This window comes from Talpa occidentalis, unplaced genomic scaffold (assembly GCF_014898055.3).
Source record: "Talpa occidentalis isolate TD23 unplaced genomic scaffold, MPIMG_talOcc4v2.1 talOcc4.7, whole genome shotgun sequence".
In the NCBI taxonomy this organism is placed as follows: Eukaryota; Metazoa; Chordata; class Mammalia; order Eulipotyphla; family Talpidae; genus Talpa; species Talpa occidentalis.
Genome location: NW_023605083.1, coordinates 81,244,049 through 81,256,510, shown reverse-complemented (window position 1 = coordinate 81,256,510; position 12,462 = coordinate 81,244,049). Strand labels below are relative to the sequence as shown.

General features: G+C 39.1%; 1 protein-coding gene across 2 annotated transcripts in view; it reads right to left on the bottom strand.

Annotated features, from left to right (window-relative positions):
* Window positions 1-4,825: 4,825 nt before the first annotated feature.
* CRLF3 (cytokine receptor like factor 3) overlaps window positions 4,826-12,462 on the bottom strand; it is a 41,259-nt gene continuing 33,622 nt past the window's right edge. For both annotated transcript variants that reach the window (XM_037492862.2, XM_054689009.1), the window contains exons 7-8: window positions 7,645-7,757; window positions 4,826-6,278 (exon numbers count right to left, since the gene is read on the bottom strand). In XM_037492862.2, coding sequence (XP_037348759.1) covers window positions 6,022-6,278; window positions 7,645-7,757 — 370 coding nt within the window. In that variant the 3' untranslated portion in view covers window positions 4,826-6,021. The remainder of the gene's footprint in view (window positions 6,279-7,644; window positions 7,758-12,462) is intronic.

Sequence of the window (12,462 nt, the reverse complement as noted above, 5' to 3'; positions counted from 1 at the left end):
TCTTAGCAGAAAGGTGGGATTTATATTAACTATATTGAGGAAGAGCCCTACAGTTAGAAAAATGCACAGAAGGCAAGAAGTTGAAGATGGTGTATTAATGTAGCACTGGGTATTTGGTTGGATGTGGCTGGGTCATTCAATAAAGGAGTTTCAAAGGAGGAACTGGATTAAGTAGCTATTAAAACAAATGCTGTTCTGGCTTGTTTGGGATAAATGAGAATGGTGGGGTGACTCTCCTACCACATAGTGGTTCAGTCAGTCTAATAGCTGCCATGAAGGGGAATTCCAGGCATCTAACTCCCCCTAAAACTAAGTCCATGTTTTCCTTGAATCAATGTCCAGTAACTATGATGTGTGGGAGATTTTAATGGGTGTCAAGTCCTGAACCACGAGGTCTCCCCTACCAGTAAACCAGCAGCCATTTGTCTGAAGTTACAAAAGAAAACCTTTCTGTTGCCTGGCAATATGAAAATGCTCAGCAGAATGTCACAAACATTATACTGACAAAAATAAATGTTACATTACAATAGTTTTCATTACCATTTCCATTCCTTGAACAGAAATAGGAATAAAAGGTACTGGAGCTGTTAAGAGGAAAATCTGTAATGTCGAATAACACAACTAGTCAGCATTTGGATAATACAACCATTCAAGATGGGAGAGAAAAACATCACAATGTTGAAGAGGAAGGAAAAACCTGAATAGGTTAAAATCACATGCAGAACCACCATGTACTGTGAAGAACTGTGATGTTGCCTTCAAAGGTTCTTTAAGACTGTGATGTTGATAATGAAAAGGTTCAGTTAGTGCTACTAGAAAGAAAGGCAAGTAAAGAAAATTCAAAACAAGGGCCTCCCTGGTGGCGCAGGGATTAAAGGCACAGCACTGTGAAGGTATGGCCAGGCACTGCAAAATGAGTTCCATCCCCAGCCAAGGAGTTAACCCTGTCTCACCTGCTGCTCCCCTCAGCAGTGTATTTCAGTGGATCCGCCTGTTCTGCTCCCCACTGTGTCTCTGATGAATCCTCTCACTCCCTGCACCTCTGGCCTGCACCCTAGTTCTCATAAGCATAAATCTTCAAAAAAAATTTCAAGATACCAACCTCAGGGGCCTCCCCAGTAGTGCAGTGGGTTGCACACAGCACTGTGAAGCTGTCCACAGCCTCTGCAGCATGGGTTCGATTCCCAGCCAGCCAGGGAGATACCCACATGACACAGCAGACCTCTCCAGTCTCGCCCACTTCTCCCCTCAGCAGTATATTTCAGTCAATCTGCCTGCCCTGTTCCCCACTCTGTCTCGGGTGAATTCTTTCACTCTCCTGTGCCTCTGGCCTGTACCCCAGCTCTTGTATAAATAAATTAAAAAAAAAAAACTTGAAAAAAAAAAGATACCAACCTTCAAAACCAGCTACGTTGCATGGGGTTGAAATTCCAGAGGCATAAGAGTGACATGCAGAGAACCTTTTCTTATGCATGATTACACAGTTCAAGATGAAAGAACTTTTATTTATGAAACTTTGCTATTTAAGTGTCAGTACCACATTCAGTGATGGCACTACCAAACAGCACCAACGGTTCACCAAATTGTGCACAGTGTAGTATTGGGACCCTGTTATTGATTTAAGCGCTAACAAAAGGTAAGATGATAAAGATGAATAGCTAATAGATGACAAGGTACTTGCATTTACATGGGAAAGGAATCTTGACATTTAGCCCTTTATACATGGTAGATTTCAAAATTGTATCAACTATCATTTATAAAAGGATGCTTGTTAGACACTTCACAATGTGGTAAAGCATTGTCTTCAAGTCTAACAGGTGAGTATATGAAAATAAAAAGTTGACTTCTATCTACACATTCATGTTTGGATTTCTATATGTGCCTTTTAAAGATACGAGTTTTGAGTACACTGAGAATGCAGAAGAAAATTTAGAAAGGGCCTCCCTGGTGGCGCAGCGGGTCGAGTGCCGCCCTGTAAAGCTGTCTGCAGCACGGGTTCGATTCCCAGCCAGCCAGGGAGAAACCCACATGGCGCACAGACCTCTCCTGCCTCACCCACTGCTCCCCTCAGCAGTGTCTTCGGTCCGTCTGCCTGTTCTGCTCCCCACTCTGTCTCTGGTGAATTCTCTCACCCTCCCGTGCCTCTGACTATACCCCAGTTCTTGTATAAATAAATAAATTTTTAAAAAAATCTACCTCTTTAAAAAAAGAAAAGAACATTTAGAAAACAAGATGGGTTATATTGAGTGTCCATGAAAGGCATGGCAGAGGCAGAAACCTGAAACTACAAAATATCCATCAGAAACTCGTAATGTTTATCATGGGTACTGAACAGTGACCACAGCACAAATAACAAAAGAGAAGCTTGGCACAGCAAATTTCAAATGCTGATGGCAGTTCGTTATCCTTCAATTTGGAGATTTATTGAAATGTTAAGAGAGGAACAGTAAAGCCATGTCACACTCAACTATGGCGACTGACTTCCTATTACCAACAGAATCAAATTCATGTACCTGAAATTATTAACATATATAACAAGTAAATGCCGATAATTATGGTGATACATATACTTCAGAGCAATCGCTTATTTATTTAAGATTAATCCTGCTGAAATTGATGAGGAAGGATAAATATAAAAACCAAACAAAATTCATGATATACAATAAAAAATTTTTCACATAGCTAAGTGTATTATTTAATGAATTATGGGCCAAATACGCTCATGGACATTTCTGATGAGAACAAATTTCAAGCACCTTTTAGTGTGAACCAATTGTCAAAGAACATTTTGGGGCCTCCCCGGTGGCGCAGAGGTTGAGCGCTGGGTTGCGAAGCTGCCTGCAGCCTCTGCAGTGCCGGTTCGATCCCCGGCTGCTCCCCAGCCACCAGAGGAGGGTCCCACATGGCGCGCTAGACCTCTCCTGCCGCCCGCTGCTCCCCTCAGCAGTGTACTTCGGTCCTTCTGCCTGCTCTGCTCCCCGCTCTGGCTCTGGTGAATTCTCTCACCCTCCCGCGCTTCTGACTGTACCCAGTGCTTGTATAAATAAATAAATAAATAAATCTTTAAAAAAAAAAAAAAAAAAGAACATTTTGGACAGGACTAAATGTCCTGTAAGGAAACATCCAACTACTAGAACATTGCCTATCATGAAGTGCCCAAGAAGTAATCTTTGAATGGTGGTGCAGTATGAAAATGAACAGTGACAACGCCATGAGAGTAGCTTCACAAAGAATAAGGTAGTACTATATAACAGAAAATGACTAAGAGGGCAACTTTGAGTTACCAAACAAAAAGCAGATTTCAAGTTTAGTAAATGGGAAATTAGTATTATTATGAACAGTATGTGTAAAATGGGGCCACGGGGCCTCCTGGTGGTGCAAGGGGTTAAGCACAACACTGAGAAGCTATCCGCAGCCTCTGCAGCACGAGTTCGATCCCCGGACGGCCAATCCCCAGCCAGCCAGGGAGGTACACACATGGCGCAGCAGACCTCTCCTGTCCCTCCACTACTCCCCTCAGCAGTGTATTTCAGTGGATCTGCCTGTTCTGCTCCCCACTCTGTCTGTGGTGAATCCTCTCACCCCCTGCACCTCTAAACTGTACCCCAGTTCTTGTATGCACAAATAAATAAATCTTTTTAAAAAACAAAAATAAAATGGCCACAGGAAGAGAAAGATAAGCAAAGGAATTCTGGGGAGAATGGATAGGAAGGTTAGTATAACTGTAGACTGGGGAAGAGACAGAAGACCAAAGTTAAAACTTAACAGAAGCAGCAGTAAGGAATGAGATGATTCAGCTTGATAAAGATGACTATTTGCTAACAAAAATGGTAAGGAGAGTGGACACTCAACACATTTCCGGGAGAAAAATAAACTGGTACAACCTTTCGACAGAGCAATCTGGTACTTTCTATTCAAATCAATACATTTAACTTCTTCCCTAACAATTTCAACTTTAGGATTTATTCTACAGAAAAACTGGACTGTGTGAAATGACAAATTGTTACTGCTGTTGAAAACAGCAGATTAGACTTAAGTAAGTAGCAGGGTATTGGTTAAAGAAATTTTCATACACCCATAAATGAAACGTTCTATAGCCATTAAAAAGATCAGAAAAGTTTTTTTGTGAGCCAATGTGGAACATATGCTAAAATATAAGTGAAAAGGGATGTGATGATTTGTAGTGTACTTCTTTTTATGTTTGTTTTAATTGAAAAATTATGTGCCCATTTTTGTTTGGGTTGTTGAATATGTCTAAAAGGATACACAGAAACAACTGCTTTCAGGGAAGATAAAGAATGGATGGGAAAGAATTTTTCACTGACATTTTCACTGTGACTTGAAATTATGTAACAGTTTAATTTCCTACAAAAGTACATTTTTTAAACTGCTCTAGGTAAGATTAACAAAATGGCATAGAAAGGTTTGAATCAATATTAAATTTCATGAGATAGGGCCTCCCTGGTGGTGCAAGGGGTTAAGATGCAACCTATGAAGCTATCCGCAGCCACTGCAGCACAAGTTCAATCCCCGGCCAGGGAGCTACCACAGAAATAAGAAATAAGACTGTTAATAAATATTTGGTGAATGAAGGGAATGAGATGAAAATGTTCTAGGGAAAGTAAATCATCTACATTCAAATCAACTTTATTGTGTACCTGTTATATGTCAAACACACAGGCTATAAGAAAGTATAATTTACTTCTTACAAGTTATAATGTCTGAATTAAAATGAGTAGATCTACAAGAAATACTTTCTGTCTCTATTTAAAAGATTAAAGTAGGATTAGTCTAACCTCATGGAAAAAAACAAAATACACACACTTCACTTTTCAGCTTTTTATTTTGTTTCAGATAGGGGTAGACAGGGCACCTACATTCTAGCACATCAACACAATCAACAAGTGAAAGACATCTACTTTAAAAAAAAAAAAAGACACCTACTGAAAAGAGAAGAAAGTCAGGATTGTCCAACGGGGAATTTGAACCCCCAAATAAATTATTTTACAAAAATATCCAACTTGCTTTTCCACTTTTCGACTAGTAAAAATGAAAAAGAAATTCACATTAGGAAAAAAAAAATCTGTAGGCTGGTATAGCAAGTTAAGATGATCATTTTCACATACTCAGTAAGGCCTTCCTTCAAATAAATATTTTAAACAAATTTATTTCCCAAAAATAGGTCAAGTATTCACCCTATATTTGTTTGGTCCACCAAGAGACCATTTATAAAACATATATTAAACTGGACTGCAACTCATACCCTATGAAGAGCAATGTGCATATCACTGAGGCAGGATATGCACATGTGCATATTACATACAAGTGCAGTGGTTAACACTGTTGCACATACTACTTCCGGAAGTAGTTTTACCCTGTAAAAATACTCTAGCTATTGTGAATTGAATTGCAAGAACAGAAAGTACTTTGCCTATTGTAGACATTTGTTCAGTAATTTTTAAAAATGCCAAAATTATGTTTTGAGATTTAAAGATTACTGAACATGAGATAAAAATCCAACACTGTTTACAAATACCTGAATACAGAGAGCATATTCCACGCTCAATGCGGAGATCAAATAAGTCAATGTATATTACAGAACTCTGGCTTCTATCTGGTCTATTCCTGTTATTTTATTCTAAAGTCTTACATGGCTTTTTCCTTAATAGATGGAGATTTATTTAATAAAATACTACTATGTTTTTAGTCCTAATAAGTTTAAAAAGGGTATAAGCCTTACAATAGTTTTTCACACTTTTAAAGTCAAATTGTTTTGTATTGTAATGTCATGTTTCAATTAATTTATGCTAAAAGAAAAAATAGACAATTTATGGTTTTGTCCACAATATTCAAGCCTCTTATTATTATAATATTTCAAAATAAATCTAGTAAGCATATTCCATTTCTGATGGCTTAACTGAGAGATGAATTTCATGATTTTTAAATCAATTACAACTAAACTGGGTGGAGGAGAGCTAAACAAAAACCCTACAAACTAGAGCCAGCCAGCCAGCCAAAAATTTAGAACACCAACACTTTCCATCCAGGATAGAAAAATGAGCATCCAAAGTAAAGAGAACCACAAGATTGATCTAACAACCAATCAAAAACCACTTCTCTGTTACTTGAGCTAATAGTTACTCGAAGTTTGAAGTTTCCGCCTTCGTTATTATTGGTGGATCCGAGGGTAACAGCTTCAATGTCAAATGTGACAGTGGATCCAGAAGTAACTGCAGGCAACTGATTAGTCATCTCTTTTCCATTCACAAAAACTGCACCTAAGATGTTAAGGTCAAGAGTCATTTGCATGGGTGCGATAAACAAGAATTGAAAAGATTCTTCATCATCAATAACACAGCTAACTTCCCAATTCAGATAAAGAAAACATTTTGGAATGCCAACTGGTCAAAGATAATACATGTAATTAATTGTTAATTAATCTCTGATCCTAAACCAGGAGAAAAAGTTAAGACTTTGGTCAAGACTTTAGAGTCATGGTACAGCATTCTTTTATTATTTATTTATTTATTTTAAAAAGATTTATTTATTTATGCATACAAGAGCTGGGGTACAGGCCAAAGAAGCGGAGGGTAAGAGGACTCACCAGAGACAGAGTGGGGAACAGAACAGGCAGACTGACTGAAATACACTGCTGAGGGGAGCAGCAGGCAAGACAGGAGAGGTTTGCCTCGCCATATGGGTTGCTCTCTGGCTGGCCAGGGATCGAACTCTTGCTGCAGCGGCTGCGGATTGTTTCATAGTGCGGTGCCTAAAAACCCTTGTGCCACCAGGGAGGCCCTCCAGCGTTTTTTAGAATAGACTATACAGTCTGAATTTTTGATATGGAGAACATCAAATGAAACTTGACTCCATTACAAAATCACATTTTGTGGAACAGCAAAATTGTTCAACATGGAACAAATATGAATCTTCTACCTAACTGCTTGACCTGCAGCCCAAAATATTATACCTCTTGGCAGTGATTTTTAAAAGTGTGCACACTGGGCCTCCCCAGTGGCACAGCGAGTTGAGCACAGCACTATGAAGCTGTATGTAGCCTCTACAGCCTGGGTTCAATTCCCATCTGGCCAGGGAGATACCCACATGGCGTGGCGGACCTCTCCTGTCTTGCCTGCTGCTCCCCTCAGCAGTGTATTTGGTCCGTCTGCCTGTTCTGCTCCCCGCTCTGTCTCTGGTGAATCCTCTCGCCCTCCTGCGCCTCTGACCTGTACCCCACTTCTTGTATAAAAATAAATAAATCTTAAAAAAAAAAAGTGTGCATACTGCAGAATAGTAGATAATCTACGCTGAATTCAGATGATCTAGGGAACACAGAATTTGCAACTGTCTATTGCAAATTCCAATTCAATCATCTCCAAGTTATGTGAGTTTAAGCCAGTTGCTCAGTTTTTATCACTTATAAGATGTATAAAATGCTATTCCCCTTTCATAAATTTGTTAAAAGGATTAAATGATGTATTATTTGTGAAGGATGTAGAACAATGCCTGGTGCATAGTACCACATGAACATGGCATTAAGACCTCACCACATCTCTGGCTACAATGTGTAATACTGGAACGGATTCATGTCTTACTATAGTAATTCATATATTTCACAGAGAATAACAGTTTTTTATCTCTTACCATTTGTACTAATGCATACTGCTTGATCCCGCTGCAGAGAGTCACATCCATTCTGTTTCTCTGCACAGACTCCTATACTGTCTCTTCTGTCTGCTTGTCCCACAGTTTCAACTCTGTAAATGAAGTAGGAAGGTCATTTAATCATTTTTTGTTAAGATGGTATCTAACAGTTACTAAGCTTGGAAAGAACAATTTGATTACAATTGCTCTGTTCTAAATAATGAGAACTAATGATTACAAACACAACACCTATTATTATAAAATATTCTATATTTAATCTTACATATAAATAATTTCATTCAATTCACCATAACAACACATGAGGTAGGTGAGATTATTATCATACCCATTTTATACATGAGGAAATTGAGGCACAAAAGAAAAAGCAAGTTTTTTTTAAAGGGAAAATAACCTGACCCTGGTCACCTAACAGATGGAACTTGGATATGAACTTGGGCATTTGACTATAGAAACTATACTAACCTATTAATAGCTATGGTAGCACATTGCTATTTTACATTCTGCTTTAGAGACATATAAAACCTGTCAGATTTGCCATTATAATGAATGTAATTATTGTTGTTATCACCTAAACCTTTATTATGAGAGTCTATGCAATGATTTGAGTAATTTTTATTAAGTCTCTAAAAAGAGACACTATAGGGCCTCCCTGGTGGCGCAAGGGAGTAAGATGCAATGTATGAAGCTGTCTGCAGCCTCTGCAGCACAAGTTCGATCCCCCGGACGGCCAGAGAGCAACCCACATGGCACAACAGACCTCTCCTGACTCGCCTGCTGCTCCCCTCAGCAGTGTATTTCAGTCAGTGCCTGTTCTGTTCCCCGCTCTCTCTGGTGAATCCTCTCACCCTCCACACGTCTGGCCTGTACCCCAGCTCTTCTATGCATAAATAAATAAATCTTTCAAAAAAAGAGACACTATAGAATGTTTTTAAAGAGCAATATGGGCCTCCCTGGTGGTGCAAGGGGTTAAGACACAACCTATGAAGCTATCCGCAGCCACTGTTTGAACCCTGGCCAGGGAGCAACCCACATGGCACAGCAGACCTCTCCTGTCTTTACCACTGCTCCCTTCAGCAGTGTATTTCAATTCATCTGCCTGTTCTGTTCCCCACTCTATCTCTGGTGAATCTTCTCAACCCCCCGCACCTCTGGCCTATACCCCAGTTCTTGTATGCATAAATGAATAAATCTTTAAAAAAATTAAAAATAGAGTAATATGATTATGAACATAATGTTCTTGAGTAACCTCATATGTGGAAAGTTTAAGCATTTCCTTTGTGTTTTAGCCTCAAATTAAACATCATCATGTACTCTAGAAACAGGAAATTTATATTTAATGGTCAACCTCTAACCCTACTGCTGTTAATAGGGCAGCCCCGATATTGAACGGGTTGCCTGGCTGTGGGTCCTCACCCATGTGCTTAAAAGGGACTTATTAATACTCCACTACAGACACACACAAAAGGTTAATAAAAGGCTTATTTACAAGGGAAAAGGAAATAAGGAAAATGTATAACTCAGGGAGAAAATAGGGAAATAAAGTCTTTAATGCGTCCTACCCGATCCGCCGACCTGGAAACCCAAAGGCACTCTCAGCGCTGGCCGGATGCTGCGAGCTGGCGGAGAGCCAAAATGGGGGGAAAACCCCTCCAAAGCCCACATGTCTGGCTTTATAGCAACCTGGCTACTTAACCCCACCCTCAGGTCCCAGCCACCTTCCCTTTGGTGGTGATGGGATTTGGAGTTCCCAGTGTCTTTGGCTTTGGCCTGGAGTGGGGGTGGAGTCCACAAAGCCTGTATGGAATTAGCTTTAGGACATCCTTTTCCCCCCTAACACTACTAGCCTCCTTTTTTTTTCTATTACAGAAAGCCTGACTTTGCAAGGAAGGAAAAAAAAAAAATATGATGTAGCCTTAGCAAGGAAAGATGGGGTTATTTATACTAAATGTGGCCATAAAATGTCTTTTGTTGGAAAGCAACAAACATGCAAGATTATAATAAATATGTAGGTGGGTTTCTAATGTCATTTCACTTGTAAACTAGCAGCCTAAAAAAAGCATGGGGAAGAGAAAATGACATCAGCAATATGGCAGAATAGCAAGTTCAGTCACTGTATCACGACTGAAACAACACTTTAACAATGATATATGAACCAAAATATCTATGGGATTTCTGGAATTCAGCGAAGAATTTGTAGTATCTCAGGGGAACACAAAGGTTTACACCTGCATTAAAATGGCTAAGAGCAGCAATTTCACTATACCCATGTCAGCCTCTCTCCAAGCTACCACAGTTCAGTGAGGCAAAAACATCCCAGTTTCTGACTTAACCTTTGGGAGGGTGACAGGGAAATAGAGCAAACATCCAGCATTTCATCTCTTTGGAGGACTGCCCAAGGGATTGGTTTTAGTTGTGCTTTAGTTAGAACACTGAGAGAATTAGCCTAGTTTAGGTGCCTGAATGCTGCCGAGACCAAAGAATAGTCAGGGACAGCATCCTGCAGCCAGCATGACTCAACATGTTTGGGAAGGGGCACATAATTTAAGGTTCCTCCCTCAGGAGGGAGAAGAGTAGAATGTGCTTCTGGTGTTCTGGTTCTTCACCTTTTGCTCAAGAGAATGATATCTGTCTCCCTTGATGTGGGCTATTGATAAGGAGCCAGAATATTTGGTTGCCTGGCAGCCACTGAGTACAAAAAAAAAGACAACAGCTTGCGGCTTAAGTACCAGAGAACTGCTGATGCCACAAATAGGCACCAAAGGGCGCAAGAGAACACAAGGTTCTGAAAAAACAGCAATGTACCCTGATGAGAAATTACACACACCAGTCCAGGGAAGATAAATCCCTCCCCTTTGCCAGGAAGGTTTCGACTCAGATTCCATACTTAGCTCATTTAGCTCATTTTTCGAAAGTAAGGACTTCAAACTGGGAGAGGTGACTGTGTTTTCAAATGCTTGGATCCCAACACAAAACTATGAAGAAACAGCAAGACAAGACCCAAACAGAAAATGGAATAGAACCCCAGAAAATTATCCTAATGAAATGGAGTCAAATAATTCAAAATGATCATCAAAGATATTTTATGAGCGTAAGAAAATGAAGTATGAAAAAAATGAGAATACCAACAAAGAGGGAAAACACAAAAACTAAACATAAATTTGGAGGCTAAAGAATACAATAACTACTGAAAATTTTGAGAAGAATTTGATATCACACTTAAGCAGAAGAAACAAAATTCAAAGACAAATGACTTGAAATTATCCAATCAGGATCAAAAGGAAAAAAAGAATGAAGAAGAGTGAAGAAAGCCTGAGGTTTATGGAAGAATAGAACAAGAAAAGGGAAAAGTGTTTATTTAAAGAAATACTGGGTATAAATTTCCAAAGTCCAGGGAAGGAAATGGACATGCAGATTCAAGAAGCCCAAAGACCCCAAACCAGCCTGAATCCAAGAAATTCACACTGAAACACATAAGAAATCAACTTGTCAAAAATCAAAGTGTAAGAATTTTTAAAGCCTCCAAGATAAACACAACTTTTTACATACAATTTTCTAAGCAGAAAGCTTGCAGGTAAGAAAGGAAAGGGATGCTATATTTAAAGAGCTAAGTGAAAAAAAAACAAAAACAAAACCCTGCCTACCAAGAACACAATATGTAAGTCTGTCCTTAAAAAAATTTAGGAAAAACCACATTCCCACATAAGTAAAAGATCAAACATTTATTGATGTCTGAATTAAGAGAATTCCAGTAATGGGCTGTAACTCATTGGGGAAAAAAGAAAAGAACCCATGAGTTCATACTGATATAAAGAAAAAACTTTCTTATATATTAAAATGCAGACTAATAAATGTAAAAGGAATGACGGAATTAGAAAAATCACCACTTGACAACTATCACAGTAATAACCAATTCAGTCACCACCACCAATGAATGGTAAACAAGTGACAGATCAATAACAGGATACATGAACTCAAACAATCTCCTCACAAGTGGAGAAACCTGACAAATAACACCTGAGCCATGACTTAAAAGTCAAGTTAACAGCATGAGTAACACGACAAGCTGATATCAAGTGGCTCCTGACAGGACACACTGAGGAAAATACAATATTACTCATAATCTTGTCAAAAACACATAACCTAAGTACAATCATTAGGAAATATCAAACAGCTCCAAAGTGAAGGATTATCTATGAAGCCATCAATCATAAATGTTAAAAGATAGAGAAACTGTTCCAGATTAAGAGAGAATAAAGACACGTGACAACTGAACATGACACATGATCCAAGATTTTCTTTCTATAAATAAGATTAATTGCAACAACTAAATTTGACAATAGTTCAGGAAACAGCATCACATCAATGTAATTTTCTAATTTGGATAATCTCTTTTTTTTTGGTTTTTTTTTTCACAGATTTATTTATTTATTTATACAAGAACCGGGCCATAAGCTAGATGCATGGGAGGGTGAGAGAATTCACCAGAGAGAGAGTGGGAAACAGAACAGGCAGACTGATCGAAATATACTACTGAGGGCAACAGTGGGCGAGACAGGAGAGGTCTGCTGTGCCATGTGGGACCCTTGCCGGCTGGCCAGGATCGAACCAGCACTGCAGAGGCTGCGGACAGCTTCACAGTGTGCATTCAACCGCCTGTGCCACCAGGGGAGGCCCCACTATTTGTTTTTATGAAATACTAAATGGAAAGATTTGGGGAAAGAGTAAAGAGAAATGATGATACAAATATAGTACGGGGGATTCTGAGTGAGAGTTTTGGGGGATTCTTTCTACAACTGT